This window comes from Panthera uncia, chromosome B1 (assembly GCF_023721935.1).
Source record: "Panthera uncia isolate 11264 chromosome B1, Puncia_PCG_1.0, whole genome shotgun sequence".
NCBI classification, from domain to species: Eukaryota; Metazoa; Chordata; class Mammalia; order Carnivora; family Felidae; genus Panthera; species Panthera uncia.
This window is the reverse complement of record NC_064811.1, coordinates 117,648-141,813: the sequence shown is the minus strand read 5'-3', so window position 1 is coordinate 141,813 and position 24,166 is coordinate 117,648. Positions and strand designations below refer to the sequence as shown.

The 24,166-nt window shown below is 53.5% G+C and overlaps 2 protein-coding genes across 3 annotated transcripts in view; one reads left to right on the top strand and one right to left on the bottom strand.

Moving 5' to 3' along the window:
• Positions 1-4: 4 nt before the first annotated feature.
• On the top strand, positions 5-1,849 carry ATP5ME (ATP synthase membrane subunit e). The gene is made up of 4 exons (XM_049630114.1): positions 5-129; positions 351-405; positions 966-1,064; positions 1,770-1,849. The coding sequence occupies exons 1-4, from the start codon at positions 94-96 to the stop codon at positions 1,793-1,795; spliced, it is 216 nt and encodes a 71-aa protein (XP_049486071.1). The 5' UTR covers positions 5-93; the 3' UTR covers positions 1,796-1,849.
• Positions 1,850-3,289: 1,440 nt separating this feature from the next.
• The window catches only part of PDE6B (phosphodiesterase 6B), a 34,823-nt gene continuing 13,946 nt past the window's right edge, over positions 3,290-24,166 (bottom strand). Inside the window, exons 1-19 of one of the 2 annotated variants that reach the window (XM_049630113.1) lie at positions 15,845-15,859; positions 15,680-15,754; positions 14,666-14,730; positions 13,720-13,786; positions 13,494-13,541; positions 12,643-12,792; positions 12,207-12,350; positions 11,689-11,754; positions 11,143-11,289; positions 9,689-9,796; positions 9,227-9,336; positions 8,956-9,043; positions 8,497-8,597; positions 8,249-8,356; positions 7,593-7,656; positions 7,195-7,269; positions 5,965-6,048; positions 4,610-4,695; positions 3,290-3,623 (exon numbers count right to left, since the gene is read on the bottom strand). In XM_049630113.1, coding sequence (XP_049486070.1) covers positions 3,413-3,623; positions 4,610-4,695; positions 5,965-6,048; positions 7,195-7,269; positions 7,593-7,656; positions 8,249-8,356; positions 8,497-8,597; positions 8,956-9,043; positions 9,227-9,336; positions 9,689-9,796; positions 11,143-11,289; positions 11,689-11,754; positions 12,207-12,350; positions 12,643-12,792; positions 13,494-13,541; positions 13,720-13,786; positions 14,666-14,730; positions 15,680-15,754; positions 15,845-15,859 — 1,812 coding nt within the window. In that variant the 3' untranslated portion in view covers positions 3,290-3,412. Of the gene's footprint in view, positions 3,624-4,538; positions 4,696-5,964; positions 6,049-7,194; positions 7,270-7,592; positions 7,657-8,248; positions 8,357-8,496; positions 8,598-8,955; positions 9,044-9,226; positions 9,337-9,688; positions 9,797-11,142; positions 11,290-11,688; positions 11,755-12,206; positions 12,351-12,642; positions 12,793-13,493; positions 13,542-13,719; positions 13,787-14,665; positions 14,731-15,679; positions 15,755-15,844; positions 15,986-24,166 lie in introns of those variants that run through there. The other variant, XM_049630112.1, reaches the window with a different exon arrangement.

Below are 24,166 nucleotides of genomic sequence, written 5' to 3'. Positions count from 1 at the left end.
CTCGCCCTGGTACGCTTTTACGTCTCCGCGGCTCTCCGAGCCCTTGCGGCGTCCTCCTCTGATTGTGCTTCCGGCGTGAAGGTTACCGACAAGATGGTGCCGCCGGTGCAGGTCTCTCCGCTCATCAAGGTGACTAGGCTTTGCGGCCGTCGCCGCGTGCTCGGCTCCGTGTGGGCTCCGCGTGCGCGACCTCAGGGAACCCTGGACCCGCGCCCCCGCGGGTGCGACCTGCCCTCCCCCCTCCCCGCGCTCCCCCGATCCCCCGATCCCCGCCCTGCGCTTCCGACCCCGCCGCGGGCTGGGACCCCCACCGGACCCTGACCCCGCCTCTGACGGCCCTTTCCCCGCAGCTCGGCCGCTACTCCGCCCTGTTCCTCGGCGTGGCCTACGGAGCCAAGCGCTACAGTGAGTGACCGCGGGCGGCCGCGCCGCTGTCTCGGCCGACGGCAGAGGGGGCGCTGGGGCTTCTCAAAGCCTGTTGGGGCTCCCCAGGGCCGTCTGCTAAACCCCAGCGAAGGGCGAGAAGGGGGGCAGAGTGGGAGGCGCCAGAAACCCGAGCGGACGCGGCAGGTGTGTGGGTTGATTTGGGACTGGCTCAGGCGGTCAGGACCCCAAGTGCATCCTGACGCAGGGCAGCCCCCGGGGAACAGAAAAACGGTGAGTTCTAGTTGACACCTGTGGTGCCAGGTGGGTGTGGGAGGAGTGCTGCGGTCTGACGCGGGGCGGCCTCTGGCGACCTAAAGGACTGGGCGAAGTACCAGCCGGGTGGCAGCGGGGACCCTGCAGCTGCCCTCTGGGTTGGGCTCTCTGCGGAGCGGGAGCGGCAGGCCTTCTACATTGAAGTAAAGGGTGGGAAGCCGGGGCATCGGCATTCCCAGTGCACCTGAAGAGACTGAAGCCCTGCTAGGCAGCGTTTCAGTGAGGAAGTTCAAGTGTCTCCCCACCTTCCCATTTGCCTTAAACAGGCTACCTGAAACCCCGGGCGGAAGAGGAAAGGAGGATAGCCGCTGAGGAGAAGAAGAAGCAGGATGAACGGAAACGGATTGAGAGAGAGCTGGCAGAAGGTACTCGAGTTACTGCATCGTACAGATTTGCCCTCCGCCGGATTTTAATTTTTTTTTTTTTTCAACGTTTTTTATTTATTTTTGGGACAGAGAGAGACAGAGCATGAACGGGGGAGGGGCAGAGAGAGAGGGAGACACAGAATCGGAAACAGGCTCCAGGCTCCGAGCCGTCAGCCCAGAGCCTGACGCGGGGCTCGAACTCACGGACCGCGAGATCGTGACCTGGCTGAAGTCGGACACTTAACCGACTGCGCCACCCAGGATTTTAGACACACAGTGCTGCTTCGCGGGGCCCCACTGCGGAGGGAGAAGCCCCCTCTCTTCATCCAGCACTGGCCCAGTGGGTCCTGGGGGTGTGTCGGGGGGGAGATGGAGCAGAGGCGTGGGTGTGGGGACATGATGACACCTTGCCTTTGGTGAGGCTCGGGTCCCTAGGCCTTAGAGGTTAGTTGTCTGGGAATGTGACCTGGTGGTGCCACCTGAGAGGGGCCCACAGGACCGGAACCAGGCACACCTATCCCACTGACTGCTCTGGCAGGTTCCAGTGAGAACATGCGGGCACAAGGAAGACCAAGGACAAGGCTTTAAGCAGAGCGTAGCCTTGATATCTAGCGTAACTGGATACTGGGTGATGTTGAGCTGAGATGGTCTGTTGGGATTGCCTGAGGCTGTAATAACACGTATGTTTTCTTTTGAACCTTTCAGCCCAAGATGACAGCATACTAAAATGAGCTTGCCTCCCTGGAACAGTGTGGATGAATAAAATTTTCTTTCTTGTTACGTGATGCTCTCCTGGACTGTCCCCGCTTGTCTCATTTCTGGACTTGGGCTTGGTTTATGTGCAAGTGGGAGTGGGGATGGGGAGGGGGAATTCAGAAGAACTGACTAGCCATCACAGACTCAGGATGCAGTGCGCGAATGAGCCTGTGAAACTCCTCCACTTCTCTTGGGCATCTGCGGGGGGGACCCCAAAGGGAGCAGTTTATAGTAGCGACACAGCCAGCTTGGGTGCTGTGAGTGCTGCTTGGTCTTTGCTAAGCCCTAGCCCACCTGTTGGGTGGGCCGTGCAGGTGTCAGGATGGGACCTGGATCTCTATCCCCCTGTTGTGAATCCTCTCCTCGACCCACAGGAAGACATGTGGCCGCCCCGGGGACCCGACTGGGGTGCTGCACAAGCTCGTTATCGGACTCAGGCTCTTGCCGAGCTGATAGCCGGGTCCTGCCCCTCCTGGCTGTGCCCCTTCCAACCTCTGAGGCCTGGTATTGGAATGTTACTATTTCCCAGTCACAGGACTTGAGCAGATTTCCCTAGGCTTTGAGCCCAAATTTCATTGGTAAGACGAATTCATTTGCAAACGTGAGGAGAAAATGAGAAGCAAGCATATAAACACTTTAAAGCCTTGGTTTTAGTTATGGTGAGGTTTGAGTGAGGCCACCTCAGCTCCTCCTGAATTTGGTGGGATCTGTTCCAGTGTGGCCAGCTGGTGCTGAGTCCCTCTGGAGGAGCACCTGGCCCTAATCACAGGCGGTCACCAGGTGTCACTGCTGAGATGGAAACTACCTCCATCTATGACTGGATGGCTTGGTGGGGGGTGCTCCCCATTCTCTCTCCCCACCTACCCCATGAGCTCTGGAGCTCTAGGAGAGGGCTTGGTGGCATCTGAATTGGCCTTACAGCGACCAGTCTCAACCTGCAGCTGAGAGGAGTTTACTGTGGGGTTAAGTGTCTAGTGTCTGGGCAACAAATGCTTTGGAGTTCACATTATAAGGACTTCAAGTTAAAAGCCCTTAATTTCTACCAGATAATTAGTACGTTTCAAATGGGAGTAGTGTTCTGTTTGGGTGTGGCTATCCCAATTCATAAACATTAAGGGAACCCTCACTTGTATAGGAGTTGGGCAGACCCTAGGCATGGCAGTGTGCCCCCCTGATCTCAGGGTCTGTCAGTGCACCTCTGTGCACAGGGCTGTTAAACTTATTTATGCACGGGTCACTTGTGTCTGATCACTGCCTCACTTGAGCAGTGGCCTTGAGCTTTCTGGCAGAATTTTCCAACAGTCATATGTGATGTGCCTGTCATTTCTGCCGAATTAAAACAAGGGTGATGTATTTTGTTTTTATTCTGAATTTCTGGTCCTATTTTCCCTTAAACCAGATAGGCAATGGTACCTACGTATCTTACTTGCCCATACACACATAAATGTGCAGTCGTGAATGTTCTCACCCAATGCTTTCAGACACAGTTCGCAGACCCTTTCCGAAGATCTCTGTGGTATTGCTATGTACCCAAAAGATGGATGAGCGTAAGGTAGGCTAAAGTGTTTAAATTATTCATAGTTGACTTTCATTTATAAAAACACAAGCCTTAAAAAAAATTCAAAATATTCAAAATTGTCTTCAGTCACTTCATTGGGCTTCCTAACCTGTAGCAAAGGGTTAGAGGTGGAGTCCCAGGAGGTGTACGGGATGAAAGAGCGGTCCGAACACCCGGGGCAGCTCACAGGATGCAGCAGGTTGAAGACTTGGGGGCGGGGCCGCCATTGCAAATCTCTGTGCCCCCTGCAAGAGAAAACAAGATGCTGAGTGAGAACCGTGTGCACTGGCCTTGCTCCTTCCCTTCCGCCCCGTGTCCTCTACCAGCCCTGCAGGATGAAGGGCAGAGTGTGGGACCTGCGGGGAGCCTAAGCCGATTAGTCTAGCCAGGGCTCAGCCTTTCTTATCTTAGCTCTGGTGACACTTTCAGTTCTGCTGCCCCCGTCCCCCCCCCCCAACCCTGAAACAGTCCTGTTTACATTGGTTCCCTCCCCATAGCAGGAAATAGCAACAGAAGTCCCAGAGCTGAGGTGGCCAAGCACAGGCAACAACTTCAGGGATTCCATCTTGGGGGTGTGCTGACTCATTGCGATGAAGCCACATTCCCACAGCAAGGGGAGGGGCGAACAGGTAAAGAAACGTTCTGAGTCGGCACAGGGAAGGGTTCATGCACACTTGGCTCTTTTAGCTCACTTTTTTTTCTTTTAATTTTCTTTGTTCTTTTTTAAACAGCTCACTTATTTTTTAAGGTCTTCTGTTTTGTTTCTGAGGGTAGCGTGGGAGTAGAGGTAGATTTTCTGAGTTAATTAGGAGGGAACTGCAGCCTGATGGTGGAAGAAAGACCTGTTGAGAGTTCACAATGTTTGGCTGGGATTTCCTCCCCTTTACAAGGGAAGTAACATTCAGTTACTTCATTAGGGAAAATGAGAGTTCCTGGCTAGAGACACAAGGAGACCTTCCAGTCTGGGAGTGTTGGGTGCACTGCCTGAGCAGGGCCGATCCTGAGGGATGGCCGCCCCTGCGGTGAGGAACCAGAGCACGCCAGCCACAGTGCTGTCTGGCACCTGCCTTTTCTTGAGACTTGACTCTGGTCTTTAACTCCCATCTCTTCATACACTTCAGCGTGGGGACTAACCAAGTGCCCACCCCCGCAGCCCAGACCTTTCTTGGCTGTTGTCCTCTCCTCCTGTTGCTGCTTCTCCTCCTCCAGGGCCTTCACTTTGGCCTCGTACTCATCAGCCAGGGCCTTCCACTCCTTCCTGTTGTTCTGTAGTCGGTCGAACATGGGCAGGATCTCCTCGTGGAAACGGGAAAACTCCTGGACAGGGAATCAAGGAGTTGCCCACACCACCTAACTGTTCCTGGGCCGCTGGGGCAGGTGGTCTCCCCACGCCTTGGCCCTTGCTGGCACCAGCCTGTCCCCCCACCACCTTGCCCCACTCCCCCAAGAGGAGAACCTGGGAGGGGGTCTGCCTGCCACTGAGACGTCACTTTCCCAGCAAAGCCTTGGAAATGGAGAAGATAGGATGGGGAGATGTGGGATATGAATGCTTATGGCACAGATGAGGCCCCCCAAGAATAAAATAGAAAATAACAATGGCAGAAGGGGAGTCCCTTGGCAGAGGGAGCGGGAACACTGGGGCAGACAAGTAAGTCCTGAGGCTCCTTCTCTGGTCTCTTATGCACACATCACCCATGTACACATGTGTGCACACACAAACACACATACAATCTATGGAGCATGTGGATGGACTTGGGGAAGGCAGTGGGAGGGGAGCAGTGTAGTGGGGTTGTGACCTGTGACCTTCAGGACTGGGATGTACATCCTGGTCCTGCCTTCCTTCCCAGGACTTATAGCCCCAATGAAGGGGTAGCAAAGGGAGATGGTGTTTCAGTAAAGGGGAGCACAGGAGCTGTGGGGGTCAAAGGGGGGGTGGGACTGGTCCAGTCAGGGGTGACTTTACTCAGAACCAGACAACCTCCTCCTCAGAGCGTGGGACCCTGCAGCCCCCAGGACCAGATGGAGTGGAGTCCATGGGCATGTGGGCATCACTTGCGGGGGGGGGGGGGGGGGGGGCTCTGACTGCAGAGCCCTCCCCACCCCCGCCAACATATTCCCTGGCCAGTGACGTCACAGCACATGTCTTCAGCACAGTGTCCCACTGTCACTTGTGCAACATGTGTTTGCTGGGCAAGGAATTCCCAGCTGTGACAGGTGGACCCATCCCTGTCCTCCTGGGTTCACAGGCACTGAACAAATGCACCCACAGATAAACTGCAGTCAGTGCCCTGAAAATAACACACAGGCCACAAGTGGGGGTGCCTTAGGGTCTTGGGAAAGCACATTTGAGGTGAGACCTGATGGAGAGCAGGAGGACCCTCCAGAGGGAGGAAGCCAGTGGGTAAGCATGAAGTGCTTCTGAGGGGCTGGCTAGGTGAAGGTGGGAAGGTTCTCCTTGGGGTGATGCTGAGGATTTCAGATTTTAAGTGCAAGTCGGAGGAGATAGGGGCTATGGCAAGTCAGGCCATTGGGTGAACCCACACCAGTCCCCTCCTCCTCCTGTGAACCTAGTCAGGCCCTGCTCACCTTGTACACGAATGTGCACACAAAGTCGATGAAGCCAACTTGTAGTTTGGGGAGCTCGGCTGCCTTGTTCCGGTCCATCATTGGCTTGGTTGCGGGGGGGGGGGGGGGGAGCAGAGACACTTTCTCTGAGCCCGCAGGACTCACTCAGCCCCACCCAGCTTGGTTGAACATGTCCACAGAAACACGGATTAAGCAGTGTCCATGGGATGAAGGTGAAGCCTCTGGCCTTGGGGCCTGGCCTGCCTTGATAGATGCTGGCCCTTGAAAGGAGACAGCTAGGACACCCCTGTCCCCTCTGAGCCATCTAGTAGTTCCAGGGCTAGGTCTACCATGGTGCTCCCAGTTCCCTGTCCCCTGAGCCCCTTTCTCCCAGTCGCCTGGGAGCTATCCATGGTGCTGACTCAAGACCTGACCAGAGACCCCTGGGGGGCAAAACTCAGATGCCTCTGGAGGGGCTGTCCATACTGTCCACACACTCCAGACTGCCTGAGTTGGCCCTTGCTAGTCTGTTCTTCATAGCTACCCACTGTCTGAAGCTCCATGTGGCAAGGGTGAGTCATGCAGGACCTAGAGGCCTGGCCCCCAAGGGACTTGGCTGGTTGGTCAGGATACCCTTACCTGCAGTCTGTACCTGGCCCCAAAGCCTTCTCAACCCCATAGGGTTGAGACAGCTACTCATTGACTGGAGTTGACTTTCCATTTCTTCCACATGCCTTTTGGACAACACTATGCTTTCCTCATACCCTTGGTTCCTATGCAGGTGCCATTGTAGTCTAGCAGCATATTCCTGGCCCCACATTGCTGACCCGAAGATCTCAGCATTGTCCATCTGCCACGGTGTGGGCCCCTGGACTGCAGCCACTGGCTCCCTCTGGCACCGTAGTCTTCCCAGTTGAAGGCCTTTCTGGAGCAGCTCACAGCTTGGCTGAGGTTCTGTAGAGCTTCCTAGGCCATGGAGGCTCTGGGTTATGGGCCACAGCCTGCTTCTACCAGCTTTGATAATGGCTTTCCATCTCTGCATGGGCACCACAGCTTTATCCAAACCCTATTATTTCTATAACTTTACCCATTTCCTGAGTCACCTAATTTCACACTCAGCTCACGTCACATGACCCCACAAAGTGAGACTGAGGTCCCAGGACCCCCAAATCCCTGGGAGTCCCCTGTTTCCACTAAGTGAGGCCTGAGTTTCCCAGGGACCACAATGGAGATGCTGGAATTAACACTCACAATGGGCTGCTGATCCAGAACTGTCCTTTCCAAGTCACCTTGTTCCCAGAACTCAGCCGCCACCAACAGAGCTACCTGGGAGGTACGTAAAAGGCAGTCATCTTGTGGAGCTTAGTGCTTGGTCAGAGAATGACCAAGGAGGCTCTTGCCTGGAGCCTCTGTGTCTTCAGTCTTCTCTGCCCAAGACCCTCTGGGATCCCCATTCTTCAGACTGGGCCTAATACACAGTGAGCACATTGGCACTTTCCAATATGGTGGCTGCTGGCCCATCCCCAGAGCAAAGGGGCAGCCCTCAGTGCTACTTGCAAATGAAGGCTCTGTCCGCCTATCTCAGGCTTCCCCTAGATGCAATCCCACGAGGCACTGACAAGAGGTGGGGGCACTGCATGACTTCTGACCTTGCTCTGGACTTCCCAGGGCTTGGTGATGGCAGACAGGTCACACGCCGTCATCATCATGGCCCTGCAGGGAGATGGAGCTCCAGGCATGCCCAGGCTGGCCTCCCTCCCTCCCCTCCACCTCCACCTCTGGGCACAGGTCCAAGCTCCAGAGTCCTTCTAGTAGTAGGCATCTTACTGTACACACACACTTCAGCCCACCCCCCTCATACTCCACCTCTCCCTCCTTCTTGCAGCTACAAACTAAAATCAACAAATATTTATCAGGCAGCTTCTAAGTGCCCGTGATTTACAGTTTTCTTTGGTGGATCTCTGGGATAGGCCTGGGGGAGGACTGTAGTTCTGAATCTCCATTTTGTACATGCATCTGTGGAGGTTCATAAAGTAAGTAAAATACTGCCAAATCCACAAACTAAGGAAATGGACTGTCTGACCCCAAATCCTGTATGGTCTTCCCAGAAAAGGAGGAGCAGGTTAGATGGAGCATTTATTTTGACGTATCAAAGCCATTTAGAGATCAGCTGTTCTTGTTGGGGGTCATGGGGGTGGGGGGTGGGGGGTGGGGTGGTCCCCACCAAAGGGTCCGGTACCCTTTGTCCCGGGAGGTTTGAGGATTAAGCAGGGCAGAGATGGCCCCTGTCTCCCCTGCTGCTCACATGACTATCTCCTTCCGCGTAGTCTCCAGGGACAGGTACTCCACCCAGCTCTTCCTGTCCTCGTAGTTCTTAGACTCATCCACAATCTTCTGGAACATCGTCCTCTTCCTGAACCCCAAGAACAAAGAGAGAGGGGATCGACCCCCAGCCCCTCACCCCACCCCTGAGCCAGGACCACCTCCTAGGGGTCCCTTGGGTCTTCCCAGAGCCCCTGACCGACGCCTCCCCGCAGGGAGGGCGGCACGCACTTGAAGTAGAGCGCCAGGTCCGTGGCGATGATGGCGATGTCCATCAGGTGGATCACGTGCTCGTGCTGCCGCCGGTTCAGGTTCTGGTAGATGTTCAGGGTCTGTGGGAAGGGGCTCAGGTGGTAGAAGCGGTCCGCCTGTCCCCTCCCCCTCCCAGGATCCAGCCGTCTGTCCCTCGCACGTTGCTGGCCTGCTCCTCCTCCTGGGTCGTGGGCACCAGACCCCGGTGGCCTCGCTCGCTGACCCCTAGGTGGCCCTCCCCACCTTGGCCTGAGGGCTGAGCCCACCCCGCCCTGCAGTGGGTGCTTCACCAATGACCCTCCTCCAGCACCCCCTCCCCACCCCCCCCACCCCCGCCCGCACCCGCGGGATACCGAGGTGGGAGGGGCCAGGGGTGCAGGCGACGGTCAGTCGGTCAGTGGGTGGAGAAACGCCCTGAGTGACTAACTGGACACGAACCTCCTCTGAGAGCAGGAACTTCCCGAACTCCAGGTGATGCCGTTCCAAAATCGAGGAGCCATGGAGCTTGGCTAAGGGATTCTGGGATCTGTTACGGAGGTTTTACTAAAATGAAACTTTGGTCAAAAGCCCCCAGAGTGGCTGGTTGCGGCTGCTAGGCTTCCTGTCCTTCCCCTCCCTGCCCCTCAGCCAGCTGTAGGCACGCGCCTCCCGTGGGACCCCGAGACAGATTCTCCTGCTCAGCCCCAGGGCGCCCAGGCGAGCCACCTACTTCATCTGGTACAGGTTGTTGGTGCCACGGTGGTCGATGTCGTGGCACAGGCCAGCGGTCACCATGGCGAAGGCCTCCAGGTCTGTGTAGTAGCTCTTGAGTTTGCCGGTCTGAGGAGACACGCACCTACAGTCCTGCAGCTCAGCTCTGTCAGCCCCTTCGCCCACCCTCCCTTCCCTGGGCGGGGGGCGGCGGGGTGGGGGGGCAAGCAGGATGGGGGGGAGCTGGGCCCTCCCCAGACTTGGTGTTCTGTACCTATTTCCAGGGCTGGGGGTGCACACCGGTGGGAGGGGCTTCCACTTCCTCTACCCTCTGCCCTTGAAGGCCTCCACCTCCCACGCAGAGGAATCCCCACCTCCAAGCACCTGGGGCACCGCCCTTGGAACCAGGAGAGGCCTTAGGACCCTGGCCAGACGGGAGGGATGACAGGGAGGCGTGTCTGGCCCCTGACGGTACACGCACCATGAGTAGAGTGAACATGGTCTGGGCCACATTGAAACCATGGCGCCAGTTGTGGTAGGTGATTCTCCGGTACCCTTTGCTCACGGAAAACAGAAACCGCACCAGGACCTGCGGGAAGCCAAGAGAAGCACGGGCTCTGGACACTGAACGTCAGTCCCGCCAGAGCATTCACAGACTGACAGCTTGGTGTGAAAACCCTGCTCACTCCTGCACCCGAGGCCTCCATGACCCTTTCTGTCCCACACTACTGGCCCCTGACGACTTTCCTGGGTGGGAGGGGCTTGCTTGTCACTGCAGGGTGCACGAGGGGTGGCAGGCAGCCTGTGGGGCACAGAGTCGAAGCTAGGAATAGCTCCAGCATTCCTGGGGCTTCCCGGGCCTCCACCTGACTTCCCAGCCCCAAATTGGGAAGAGGACCCCAGGCAAGGGCTACAGGGTGTTTTAGAAGAAAAGGTCTGTTTTGGGCATGCGTGTTTGAACGGGGCAGTATTTGTGGGTACTTGGCAAGGGTGATGCAGAAATAAAACGTGACACATTTTCTGCCGGGCGGTTGTCTCTGGACAACAGAATGTGGGCCAAAGGAGCCCCTGCTGCTTCCACTGTGATTTTTAGTGTCAGAAAATGATTCTGAAGTTTAGAAATTCAATTAATGATTTCTACACCTTTTTCCTTTGTGTTTTCTTTTAGTGTTTAGTAAAATTTCTTTTGACAATGCCAGCCTGTTGCACCTGTTCTCGGTGGGGGGGGGGGGGACACACGAGGTGGAAGTGTGGTGGCAGAAAACTGCAGGACAGCAGCAGAGCTCAGGGCAGAGCTGGGAGGGCCACCCCTCCTCCCTGGGGTTACTTCTGGGGGCTCTCTTGTTCAGGCTGAGAGGTCTGTGCTTTCTGCACAGCTGATGGGCTCCTTCTGTTTCCTCCTCTCCACCCCACGCCAAAGCCCCGCTGTTGCCCAACAAGGCACTTGATGATCAAATTGCCAGGAACAAGTATTTATCAGACATTCCATCCATGTATCTATCCATGGATACATTCATCCGGTGATGTGTTCTAGGCATACCTGCTGTGCGTATTCGGTAATGAGCATGTGGCCAAACTTCCTATAGGACCTAGGACTTCTGACCACATCTCTCCCACCTCTTGTGGGGTTTGGGGCTCCCAACCATTTCCAAATTCTACCTCCTACTGGATCTGGAACCCTTCACCACAACCCCAACCTCATAGTGGATCTGGGACCCCTGACCAGGACCCCCACCTCATAGTGGATCTGGGACCCCTCACCAGGACCCCCACCTCATAGTGGATCTGGGACCCCTGACCAGGACCCCCTACCTCATAGTGGATCTGGGACCCCCTCACCAGGACCTCCCACCTCATAGTGGATCTGGGACCCCTCACCAGGACCCCCCACCTCATAGTGGATCTGGGACCCCCCTCACCACGACTCCACCCCACCTCCTGAGGGATCTGGAACTTTCGGACCACGCCCAGCTCGTAGTACATCTGGATGCCGCATTTGACCAGCTCCAGCTCTGTGCACTCCAGATCAGAGAAGTGGAACTCATAGATGTCGAACTTGTTGGGCCCCGGAAGCACTTCCTTCTGTGGGAAGAATTGTGGGGCTGAGGGAGGCAGGCTTTTCTCTTCCCTCCCAGGACCCTCTGTCCAGCCTCAGATGCCCCAGTTGTGTGGTGGCATCCCCCCTTGCGGTTGCTTTGGCCTGTGGCTGGGACACTCACATGCCCTGTGCTTCAGCCCCCACCCAAGGCCCCACAACAAGTACAGGGGTGTTGTCAGGAAAACAGATGCAAAAACACACACGTAAAGAGATCCGGGCACACACGTGATGCACAGACACACACACGGACCCAGGCACAGGGATACGCAGACAGCAGCAGACATCAGGAAGTGACATGCTCTGGTCTCCTAGGAATGAGGAAGTCTCTCCCGACCCTCAGGCCCCTCCAGTCTCCACCTGAGGGGTGGGAGTCAGGTTCTGACCAAGATTGTCCCCAGCTCATCCTCCTCACAGTCAGCAGGCTCCTTCCCCAGGCGTTCCCTTGTTGGCTAGGAGAGAAAACAAAGGCACTGAGAGGGAAAGTGCCAGCTCTGCCCCTCACAAGCATGGGACGAGGTGACAGCACTACACCCCTCATGACTATGAGACAAGGTGACATCTGGCACAAGACAACAATTGCCTTGGGAAGCCACAGCTGGAGCCTCTAGCTTCAGAGGTAAGTGACAGTGCCTATGGGGTACCGCACATTTCCTGCGTGTCCCCCCCACCCCCGGCACTGTTCTGTGCTGTCCACATGGACAACTGATGGAGCCCTTGCACAGCACAACCAGGAGGGCTCTGGACGCTGCTCACAGCTGAGGACACAGGGCAGGGACTGCCCCTGGCCACGCAGAGCACGTGGGACTCCAGGACCGGCTGGGCCCTCTGACCACAGGACGTGCCCTAACTACTGGGATGTGCTGCCTGTGGAGAGGGGGCCAGGGTGTGACAGGAGCGGTACCAGGACCAGCTGGATCTCGTCCTTGTCGCATCTCACGTGGTAGAGAACCATGTCCTGCGCGATGTCCTTGCGGTTCTCCAGCTTGTTCATCTTGTCGTAGGTGTCAGTGTTCAGCACTGACCAGCCCAGGAACTGAGTGAGGGACTGCAGACAGAGAAGCAGCGTCACCACCCGCCGTGTGCCCGCTGGGTGCCAGGCCCCGTGTCCTGGTGTGTGGAGTGTCACTCTGGGGCAGTGAGTGCTTCTAATGGGGTCTCCGGGGTGGAAGGGGGTTCCAGGATGGGGCCTCAAGCTCCCCCTCGTCCCCACGCTCCTTGGGCCTCACGCTGGGTCCAAATGCTAAAGTAGGTGACGGGGGGCGGGACTCCACATGGCTGTGTCCCATGCCATCACACAGGTGTCACCTCTGAGAGCCGCACCTGGGACAGGTGTTTACCTCCATGAGGACTTCATCCTGTTCGTCAAAGGGCTTCCCGTCTTTCCTGTTGTAGAAGGTTGCGACCCCCACAATCTCCTCCTTTTTGTTGACGATGGGCATGGAGAGGACATTCTTGATGGTCCACCCTGAGTCGTCCAGAGGCCCTTCCTGCAGGGAGAGGCGTCCAGAGACACCTGCTACTCTGGGCCTGGCCCTGGCCCAGCCTTGTCACCCAAAGAGTGTGAACCTCTTTTCTGCTGCCCTCAAACTGCGGTGACTGGGCTGTTGTTCCTGTCTGTTCACTCCCCCCATGCACGAGCACCTCACGTCTATGGGTTTGTGTTGTGCCTTCTCCCACCAGCTAAGGATGATGCTCTTTGCCCACCAGGGCGGCTTCATGGTGTGAGTTCTGTGGTCACACAGGATCCTTCTCTTGGAAGGCTCCCACACTCATTTGAATCTCTGCTGCCATGCTTTTAAAGTTTTTCATGGCTGTCGAGCATGGGGCCTTGCATCCCATTCTGTTGGGCCCCACGAATCGTCTCACTGTCCATTGGTCATAGCCAGTGAGATATGAGCAGTGGCCAGCTCCTGGGAGAGGCCTTGGAGACAAAGGCCGATAGCACTGGCCCACTTGACTCTTGGCCCCCTCCAGAAAAGAGCGTGTTTGGGCCTTGTGTCCCCAGAGGAGGACCCAAGGGGCAGGAAACCTCACTGTGGCCTGGCCCTGCCCCACCAACCCGAGACCTGAGCATGGGAAGTACGTGTTTGCTGCTGTTAGCGCCTGAGATTTTCTTGAGGAGCGAAAACTAATTCAGTCCATCATTTCCCTAAGTACGGCATACTTTCTCTAATGAATGGATAGATACCTGAAATTTGAACATTTCATCGGCGGGGGCATTCATAATGTTACAGATCTGAAAGAGGATCAGGAAAACAATTTCACCTGAAGCAGCCAAATGTACCATATGATTCTAAACAAGACTATCCAGCCTGATGGATTCTAAGTAGGCGAAGCAGGGCAGCTGGGAGAGGTGCACGTGCTGGTGGGAAGGGCTGGGGCACCAGTTGAGGACAGAGCCTCAGCAGACTCACAAAGCCACTTTCTGCCACGTAGGTTGGAAGGCCACTGGCCAGGGCCCAGTGATCGGCTGGGGGTGTGCTGGGGGAGAGAACAGAGGGGCAGATGGTGGACGGGCTGTCCGATGTGTGCATGTAGATTTGGCACAGTGTGTGTGTTAACGTTCATTCCCTTTTCTGAGCTCTGGGCGGGGCGGGAAGGCTAGCAGGTTGTGCCTCAGGGAGATCAGGAGGAGGCCATGGGTTAAGTTTGGAGATGGCTGTGCTGTTTTATCCCTCTTCTGCCTATGCTGAGGCCCCTTACCCTGTAGCAGCCCCCTTCACCACTGGGGGCCCCACACTTCAACCCAGCCCCAGGGCTCAGTGTCAGTCACCTATCCTGTGGCCTCACACCTGGATCCCAGACCCTTCGTGGGACATGCAGGGGGGGGTCCTGACAGGCTTATGGGGTTGCAGGGTCACATGGCCATGCAGTTATAGAGTTGGCAATGGCCAACACCTCTGCCCAGCCTGTCTAGTTTGGAGCCCCTCCCTGCCCTCTGCCTAGCTGTGCCTCCACTGGGACAGACATCCCCCCTATCTTGCCCCACTGGGTGTGCCTTCTGGGGACCCCCCCACCTGTGTGGGTGGCTGGGTGAACCAGGATGAGACTTGAGGCCTCAAAGGTCAGTTGCTGCTGCCAGGGCTACCTGGACAGCTCACCTGAGCCTTTGAAAGTGCGCCCTGGACATGCTCTGTGCCTCCCTCCCCACATCCCCACTCATTTCCTCCCATATTGGTGAGTCACCCTCCCTTCTCACCCCATTTCTGCCTTGCCCTACAGCATTAGGGAGCACCATGGTCTGTGCGAGGGGCCAAAGGCTGCTGAATCCATTGTGATAAATCCCCAAAGCCAACCCAGCATGGGTCTGAGGGTGCTCCCACCCTCAGGTGGTGCTTCCTTCAAAGCCCTGGCACTTACGGGATGACCTTGATGTCTTCCTTGCCATGGAGGATATAGTCGATGACTTTGTAGAAGACGATTTCCTGTGAAATGGACCACAGCAGTCGTGAGGTGCTCCCCGGGCCAGCTTCCCAGAGGGAGCCTCCCTGAGGGGTGAGAGGAGCCACCCAGGTGCCCCACCCAGACACACACATGCATGTGCATACACAGCACATTCCACACCCAGAGTTATACACAACCCTCACGTGCACACACACGTGCAGACCATCAATGACACTTGTGTAACACACATTACACACTTATCTTCATTCTCTCTGTGTCCTACTCAAGCCCACACACAAACTCGGTCCCATACCCTTTCATACATGTGCATACAGCCACCCAGACCTGCATGCGTGCACACACACACACACACACACACACACACAAACTGTGGCAAGTCATGGTCACAGCCCAGCCTTGTGCAGGAACTCATCTATACACTTGACAAACAACCCTGTGAGGAGGGCACAGTTAGCACGTGGGGAGACTGAAGCATGGCCAGGCTGGGTGGTGTGTACCAGGTTGGATGCACACACGATAAGGGGCACAGGTATCTGCCCATGTTCCCATGCACTTTTCATATTGCCTCTGTCATGCACATGCACACGCGTGTGCACACACATACACATGGCCCTATTAGGGAGAAGCTACAGTGGTTTCAAGGGTGGGGCAGCGGAACGAGCACCCAATCAGGACGGATGCTGGTTATTCCAACCAGGCTGATGACACTTATTGGGAGACAAGCACCTGCCCCACCTGGCCCAAGAGCATGGGGTGGAGTTAGGGGGGACAGCAGACAAGCACTCAGAGCAGTCAGGCAGCCAGCCGGCCCCAGTGGTCTGTTCCCACCTCCCCACACCCTTCCTAAAACCCTCCCTCTCCCACCCTGGGTCAAGCTGGGACAGACCCCTTCCTGCCCTGGAACTTGAGTTGGAGTCAGGGAAACCACAGTGTGCCAAGTGGACCCGTCCCCCCTCCACCATGACTCACGCGGCCATCGGGCGTGCGTGGGCCTGAGTACGGCTGAGCTTCTCCCATCAGCACAGGCCACACATCAAAGAATTCCTGAGCCGGGAAGAGAGGGGAGAGAGTTAGTGAGTCAGTCTGGAGCAGGTCAAGCCTGGCCAGGAGGCTGGTGGAACAGTGGGGCCTCACCTTCTCCTTGGTCATGTCCAGGAGGCCCACCGAGTACCGGTCACAGTTTAGATAGGCCCGCACAGTGTAGAAGGCCTTGTGGAACTGCCTCTCGATGTCTGTCAGTTCCTCAAACACCTTGTTAGCTGACCACAGCAGCACCTGGTGGGGGGGCACACTGGTGAGCCTGTGGTGCCACGCATACACACACACACACACACACACACACACACACCTGTGTGACCACAGCAGCACCTGGGTGTGAACTGTCACACCAAACATACACAGGCACACATGCAGCTGACCACAGAGCCCCAGAGGGACACTGGTTGATGGTGCCTCTCCCAACAGCATCTCCACAGAGTGCCGTCACCCAGGATTTCATCCAAGCACAAGGCTATCTGCTCCTTGACCCAGGTGCCCTGAAACCTACTGGAAGGTAAGCCCTCCAAGCTTCGGCCGCGTTGCAGACCTTCACTGTCTCGTGCTGGCCTTGGGCTGGGTCAATGAGTGAAAGAGTGAATGCATTAGAATTGAAAGGTAAAGCTTTGACCAGCCTTCCCTTATCAGCCTTGAGAAGCTGGGTTTTGAGAACATGGGGTCATTGTGTTCTGGATGTCACAAAGCAAGCTGAGAGCAACAGGTCACTGACACGCTCCACGAAGCCCTGGCCAGACCCTCCCCGGGACGTCGACACCCCTACTAAACCCCGGCTGCTGTCCAGGGTCACTGACCAGGCTCAGATGAACCCTGTGGGGCTCTCCCCTCCCCTTCCCCGGGCGGAATTTCTCTATTTCCTCAGCCAGGGCCCAAAGGCAGGTGACTCCTGCCTGCGCCACCCACCACCACACATGTCTTCTGGCCCGTAAGGAGTGTTGCTTGGTGCAAGCCCTTCCTGCCGCCATGCCGCTTCCCCTCCTGCCAGCCCCTCTCAGGCTTTCTGCAGCTCCCACCCTTTACTGTCACAGGCAGAATGGGCTTTGGCGGCCCCACTTGCCCTGGAGCCTCTCACCAGGAGGCGCTTAACCCTAACCCTATCCCTGACATTCTCCATTGGTGCACAAGGCTCATGGAGATCTGGTCCCACCCACCACTCTCCATCGGTGGATGAGGCTTACCTGGTGGCCTGGCCCCACCCCCTCTCTGCCCATCCCTCTCCAAGGCATTACCAAGTGCCCTCAGCACTCACTGTGATTGACCACAGGGTCTTTGCACAAGCTCTGTCCTCTGCTTTTACAGCACTCATTCCAGGGCTTCCTCATCTTTGGGTCTCAGCCTAAAGTTATCTTTGGGAGGCATGTCTGAGCACCCACCAAACCTGACCCCTCCCAACACTCCATTTTGTTCTGACCTCATGCAGGTGCAGTTTCATTGTCTCCCTACTCCACCACAAGCTCCATGAGGCCAGAAGGCATAGCTTCTTCATGGCTACACGGTACTTCACGCCTGAGTGCCTTGCAACCTGTGTGTTTCTTGATTGCACAGAAGGCTGTGAGCTTTGAAGCTCTAAGGCAGACTGTCTGAATTCCAGGTCCTGTAGCCAGCTGCTACCTGGATGACTGCACATGCACGGCAGGGGAGGGCAGGACTCTGTGGTCACCCACACCCACCATACTGTGTCTCCTTCACCTTTGAGCCGCTGGCTTAGCAACCTGGTCCTCCACGGCTAATGGCTTGGACACAGAAGCCTTCATCCTTTTCCCCCACACATGGTGAATAAGGGTGCTGATCTGCTTCCCTTCAGCTCTATGACCTCAGGAAGGTTGGCTAACTTCCAGACCTCAGCCTCCCCACCTGTAAAATGGGGATGACGATGCTGGGAAGAGGAATGATGGAACAGGAGTCGGGCTCTGAGAAGAGTGCTTGGCTTTCAGGAGCCCATGTCTATGAGTGTGCACATGAGTGTGTTAGTCACCTGGGTGTCCATTCCACAGATACTCACCAAGCTTCCCCTGGGTACAAAGCCCTGACTAGGACCAGAACACACACCAGAGATATAAGAATTGGGGGAGTCAGGCTGGGGGAAGGCTGGGTGCTCAGAGATGTCAGAGTCAGCTGTCCCCGGTCCTGCTGGGGCACAGGGAGGGGTGTATGCCTGAGCTGCACATCCAAGTTTTGAGTCACCTGAGTACTTTGGTCCCCAAAGCCTGTCCCCCCGGAGGAGGACAGCGAGCAGAAGGACTTGTGCCTCACAGTACAGCATCTGAGGGACACCCTCTGCGACCCCCCACCCCGTCCCATCCTGCCCTCCTTGCAGAGCGCCTCCTGTCACGCCCTGCCCCTCAGCTGCTCCAGTCAGACCAGGGGCCCGTTGCCACTTGCTGGACTCTGCTCTGAAGCAGGTTCTCCATGGCCTTGAGGAAATAGGGGCTTAGCAGGTTAGGCAACACATCCAAGTGTTCTGAAGCCAGGCGTCCTGGCTCACTGAGGGCCTCTGCATTCCCCTCTCTCCCTGTTTCCTTTTTTAACTTTCTGAGTTGAGTCTGGCACATTCAGTAGGCGAGTGCGGTGGAACACAGCTGGGTGGATTTTTATGTTGGCACACACCTGCGCAGTCAGAATTTAGAGCATTTTAGTCCCTGGTCGACATAGCACCCTCTCTGTCTTTGAAACGGTTCTTGTGACCTCTGGCCCCGGAGTGTTCTGGAACTTCAGCGAGATGTCTTATGCAGTCCCTGTTCTGTGTCACTCTGGGGTGCTGTTCCTGAATCCCCAGTGGCTTGGGCCTCCCGGATGCCCTCTCTGCCACCGCCTTGATTCCAACCTGGGACCATCTGAGGCTGCTCCTGCTCATCCAGTTCCCACATAGCCTCCCCAACCCCTGACTTCAGACCAAGGAGAGTTCTGACACCCGTTGCCCGACAACGTCTATGTTGCCTGCTGGAGATTAGCAGGCCAGGACCCTCAGGGAGTAAACATAAGGGTCAGTAAATGGGCCTCAGGTTTTCAAGAGAAGTTAGAAACCCAGATTCTTAAGTGAAATCCAGCCTTTAAAACATAGGAAAACTTGTTGAATCAGACTGGGGCCTTGTGTGGCTCAGGACATGTCCCACCTTTCGGGGTGCAGCTCACTTCTCGTCTTCTGGACCTCAGCTCCTCTCCAGGGAGTGGCCACCACATGTTGACCTCAAGCCTGTGCCTGCTGTCATCAGCACACCAGTGCCGCCACATGTTATGCGAACCCAGCACCAGGTGATTGAAGGACCGGGAGCCAGGATCAGCCGGGGGCTGCAGTGTTGCCCCTCATAGATTCGTGCTCCAAAATGAGAAATACGGGGGTGATGGTGAGGAGCCCCCTGGCGCCCAATTGCATGTGGGGACAGACAACACAGAGGCCTGTACAGCCTCCTGGAATGGAGAGGCTGGTCTTGTGAGGCCCAACCTGGCACTCATACTCCAGGAGGGAGAGGTCAGGATGTGTGGAGGGTGGGGGGCAGACAAGAAAGGTGACCCAGTGAGCTCTGGTCAGCCTTGGCTCCCAGGGCTCTTAGTGAGTTGTAAGCTTTTGAGAACTGGTTGCTCAGTCTTCAGAGATTATGATGCCCAGTGGTTAGACATGGCCATTATTAAAATGAAATGATGTAAACTTAAAAAAATAAGAAAAGTATATTAAAACAAATGAACCAATGTTCAACCTTATTGCTTCCTCGTTATCCCACTGCAGTTTGCTATCACCTGTGCTCCTGAGGCTACTTATGGTGGAAGATGATCTGGAATAAGGCACATCTCCTCCCAACTGTCTGTGTGGTTTTCTGAAATTGTCTAGTCCTGGCAGGAGTTGTGCATCCTCTGGTCTTCTCAGCCAGCCCAGCAGGCCATGGCACACAGGCAGCCTAGAAGGTGGAGAGGCCAGAGTCCTCACCGACGAGGCAACAAGGACTGCTGGGGAGTGGGGATCACTCAGCTAAAGTGGGCCAGTCAGCTTGATGTGGTAGATCAGGGAGAGTTCCACCGTCTCTGACCAGACCTAATGTGTACCCTGTTGGTTCTGTCGCCTCTGACTAAAGAGGCCTCGGTGTTTTCAGGAAGGGGCTGGCAGGGGGCCCTGGGTGGAGTCTGCAGGGAGCATAGTCAGGGTTGAGTAGTTCTTGACTGGGGGATGGAGGGCAGGTCTGAGGACCCTGAGAGCTGCTAAGGTTTGAGGAGGGGGGGGACACCCGCTTCGTGAGAACTGCTTTAATTCCCAAGTGGCTGCTCTCCTACAGCACAAGGGGGAAAGAAAGCAAGGAGCGGGTGCCAGGCTTAACTGTAAACGGTGTTGGTGCCAGTCTTCAGTTACTTTAGAGTTTCCGCTCCAAAAGGGATTGTGAGGTAGAGCCCTGTGCTCTGTACAAATTAATTAGGGTTCTTAAAAACGTTGTTCATAGTATGAGGTATCAGAAACAGCTTTTTACTAGGACTAGGTGATGTCTGAGTGGAAAATCAAAGCACCCAAATGAAACATGAATCCATTGTTGAAGCCCACAGTAGAGCTCTGACTTAAAGCATGTCTGTACATGCGTGTGGTCTGAGGAGCTGGAAACAATGCATTTCCTAAGCGTTGGCAATTCATTTGCCAGAATGATACTTATTGCTGGTTTAGGTCTAGCATAACTGGACAACAGGACAGACAAAAATCCCCGAGTCTCAGAATCCACTTCTAAGTGGGGACAGGGGGTGCTAGAACATGAGCAGAATAAACAGCCTTATGGCTTGTTGCAAGTAGATGAATAGACAGAGGGGATACAGGAGGCAGGGTTGGGTAGGGAATGTGGGGCTCAAGTGGGGGTGCTCAGGGCAGGGGAGAGCTCTCTGCAGACGAGCCACAGGGTGTGTGGAAACAGAGGGACCTGGCAGAGGGACCTGCAGGTGTAAAGGCCCCTTTGAGGGACAATGGCTGGGGTGGAGCAAGGGTGGGGAGAGCCAGAAGGAGGGAGAGGGCAGTGCAGGGGAGCCCCTGAGGTCATCCAGTGACATGACCTAAGTTTTCAAAATATGGCTCTGACTGCTGAGTGGGAGTGGGCTGACAAGATGCAGAGGGAGAAGGACCCTGTGATGTGTCCATGACAGTGGCAGACAAGGCCCTGATTTGTGTTTATAAAGGGGAGCAGTCAAGCAGGGGTAGCTGGAGAGGGAGGTAAGGGCTCAGGATATGACAGGCAGAGAACTGAAAACCTGGCTTTTCCTGTGATGCAACTTTCCTGGAGGGAACTGTGTCCCCTGCCTCTGAGGAATACCCAGTGGGGGGAAGTGTGCATGGTGGGATAGGGCCAAGAGAATGCTCCCAGACTTGCCTCTCTGAGGCACATACCTGGGAAGTATGGGGTTGGATTTGAATCTTAGCCTGAGGTCACTGCTTGGGAGCAGCTGATGGTAAGAAATGGGGAAATGTCCTCACAGCAATTAAGTTAAGGGGCCTGACCAAGAGAAAGCTGCATTAACTACTCCTGGGAGAAGAGGGGACCACAGAGCAAGGGCAGAATGAGAGCCACTCAAGACACTAGCTGCGAGGGAGGTGGGCTAGACCCTACCAAGGCAGAAGGACACACAGAAATAGTGAAGAAATAATGGCTGGAAACCCTCTAAATTGGATGAAACACATGGATATTAATATCCAAGAAGCTCAACAAACTCTAAGTAAAATGAATTAAAAATATCCACGCCAAGACACATTATAATCAAATTGTTGACAGCCAAGACAAAGAGAGTCTTGAGAATGGTGAGAGAAAAGGGACTTGTCACACACAAGGGATCCTCAGTAAGGTTGTCTGCAGATTTCTTATCAGCAATTTTGGAGGTCTGAAGACAATGGGTTGGTATGTTCAAAGTGCTAAAAGAAAAAAAAAACGTCTGTCAACCAAGAATCCTATATCTGGCAAAACTGTCCTTAAAAATTGCAAGAGAAATTAAGACATTTCCAGGTAAACAGAAGTTGAGGATATTTGTTACCACTAGATCTGCCCTGAAAGAAATATTAAAGGGAGCCCTGTAGGTGAAATGAAAGGACACAAGACAGGTACTCAGAGCTTCATGAATAAATAAAGATTTCAATAAAGGCGAATACATGGATAATTATAAAATGTAGCATTATTGTAACAATGAAAGCTAGAAAACATAGCTGAAGTAAATTAAAGAAGACATAAATAAAGAGAAAGAACTGCCTTAGTCATGAATTGGAAGAGTTAATATTGTTACAATATCAATACCTCCCAAAGTGACCTACAGATCCAATGTAATCTCTATCAAAATCTGAATAAATTCTTTTGTGGAAATTAGAAAAAATCCTAAAAAATCCTAAATCCTAAATCCTTGTATCTCAAGGAATCTCAAGGGATCCTGAATAGCCAATCTTGAAAAAGAAGAACAAAGAGGACTCATACTTGCACTTAAAACTTACTACAAAGCTTCCTTAATGCTGGCATAAAGACAGGCATATAGATCAATGGAATAGAATAGAGAGTCCAAGAATTAAGCTGGGTCTTTACCTCACATCATCTGCAAAAATTAACTAAGAATGGATCAAGGCCCTAAGCATAAGACCTAAAACTACACAACTCTTAAAAGAAAACATAGGGAAAAAGCTTCATGACATTGGATTTGGCAATGATTTCTTGGATAGGGCAGCAAAGGGCATAGTCAACAAAAGAAAAAAATAGGCAAATTGGACTTTCTGAAAATTAAAAACTTTTGTGCATCAAAGGACACTATCAACAGGTTAAAAAGGCAACCTTTAAATTGGGATAAAATATTTGTAAATCACATATCTCATAAGGAGTGAATATGTAGAATATGTAGAGAACCCCTAAAACTCAACAACAAAAGAAAAAAAAAACATATTCAAAAGTGGGCAAAAGACTTGAACAGATATTCCAAAGAAGATACACAAATGGCCAATATACATGTGAAATGGTGATCAATAACTACTAACCATTAGGGGAGTGCAAACCAGAACTACAATGAAGTACCTCTTCATGCCCATTAGTATGGCTACTATGAAAAACACACAGAAAATAACAAGTATTGGTGAGGATGTGGAGAAATTTGAACCCCGTGCATTGTTGGTGGGAAAATGGAAAATGGTGTAACCACTGTGGAAAACAGTATGGCAATTCCCCCCAAAATTAAAAATAGAATTACCATATGAACCAGCAATTCCACTTCTGGGTATGTAATCAAAAGAATTGAAAGCAAGGTCTCAAAGAGAAGTTTGTGCACCCATACCTATAACAGTATTATTCACAATAAAGTGTGGAAGCAACCCAAGTGTCCATTGATGGACAAAAGGATAGCAAAATGTGGTCTATCCAGACAATGAATATTATTCAGCCTTAAAAAGAAAGAAATTTGGATACTTCCTACAACATGGATGAACCTTGAAGACTCTATGTTAAATGAAACAAGCCAGTCACAAAAAGACAAACGCGGTATGATCTCACTTATATAATGTACTTAGAGTAGTCAGAATCATGGAGATAGAAAGTAGAGTGATGGGTGCCAGGTGCTGGGGACAAGGGGCCTGGGGGGTGAGTATTTAGTGAGGATAGAGTTTCAATTTGGAAATGTGTAAAGAGTTCTGGATATGGATGGTGATAATGGTTACACAATATAAATGTAATTAATACCACTGAACTGTAGACTTAAAAATGGTTAAGATACCAAGTTTTATAGTGTTCTTTTAGCACAAGAAAGATAATTAGAAAAGTAAGTAAAGAGAGGGAGAAATATATACTATGCTAACACTAATCAAAAGAAGGCTGGAGTAGCCATGTCAGTTATAGACAAAGCAGACTTCAGGAGAAGGAAAATTATCAGGTGTAAAAAGGGACATTACATTATGGTACAGGGGTCATTTCTCCAGGAAGATAACATCCTTAATGCGTATGCATCTAACAACAGAGCAGCAAATCGCAAGAAGCAAAAACTGATGGGACTTGAGAGAGCAATAGGTCGGCAACTTCAGTGCTCTTCTTTCAGTAATCGATATATCTGGCAGCCAGAACATCAGTAAGAGTCGTCAAAAGAGCACCGGAGACAGCGGACACCAACACACACTCCACGCAACAACGGCAGAAAATATGTACTTCCAAGGTCACATGGAGCAGCCGCCAACATCGGCCATATTCTGGGCCATAAAACCCATCTTAACAAACGTGAAAGAATAAAAACCACAAGGAGTAATATATTATCATACTACAGTGGAATTAAACTAAGGATCTGAAATTAAACAGAAAGTAGCTGGAAAATTACAAAATATATGAGACAAAAAACTCTTCTAAATAATACATGGGTCAAAGAAGAAGTCTCTAGAGAAATTTATAAAGCGTTTGAACTAAATAAAAACGAAAATACAGCTTATTAAAATTT

Coding starts and splice junctions, on each gene's coding strand:
- ATP5ME (XM_049630114.1), top strand. CDS start 94: ATGGTGCCGCCGGTGCAGGTCTCTCCGCTCATCAAG. Junction 406..965: donor CTACGGAGCCAAGCGCTACA/GTGAGTGACCGC, acceptor TGCCTTAAACAG/GCTACCTGAAACCCCGGGCG. Junction 1,065..1,769: donor TGAGAGAGAGCTGGCAGAAG/GTACTCGAGTTA, acceptor TGAACCTTTCAG/CCCAAGATGACAGCATACTA.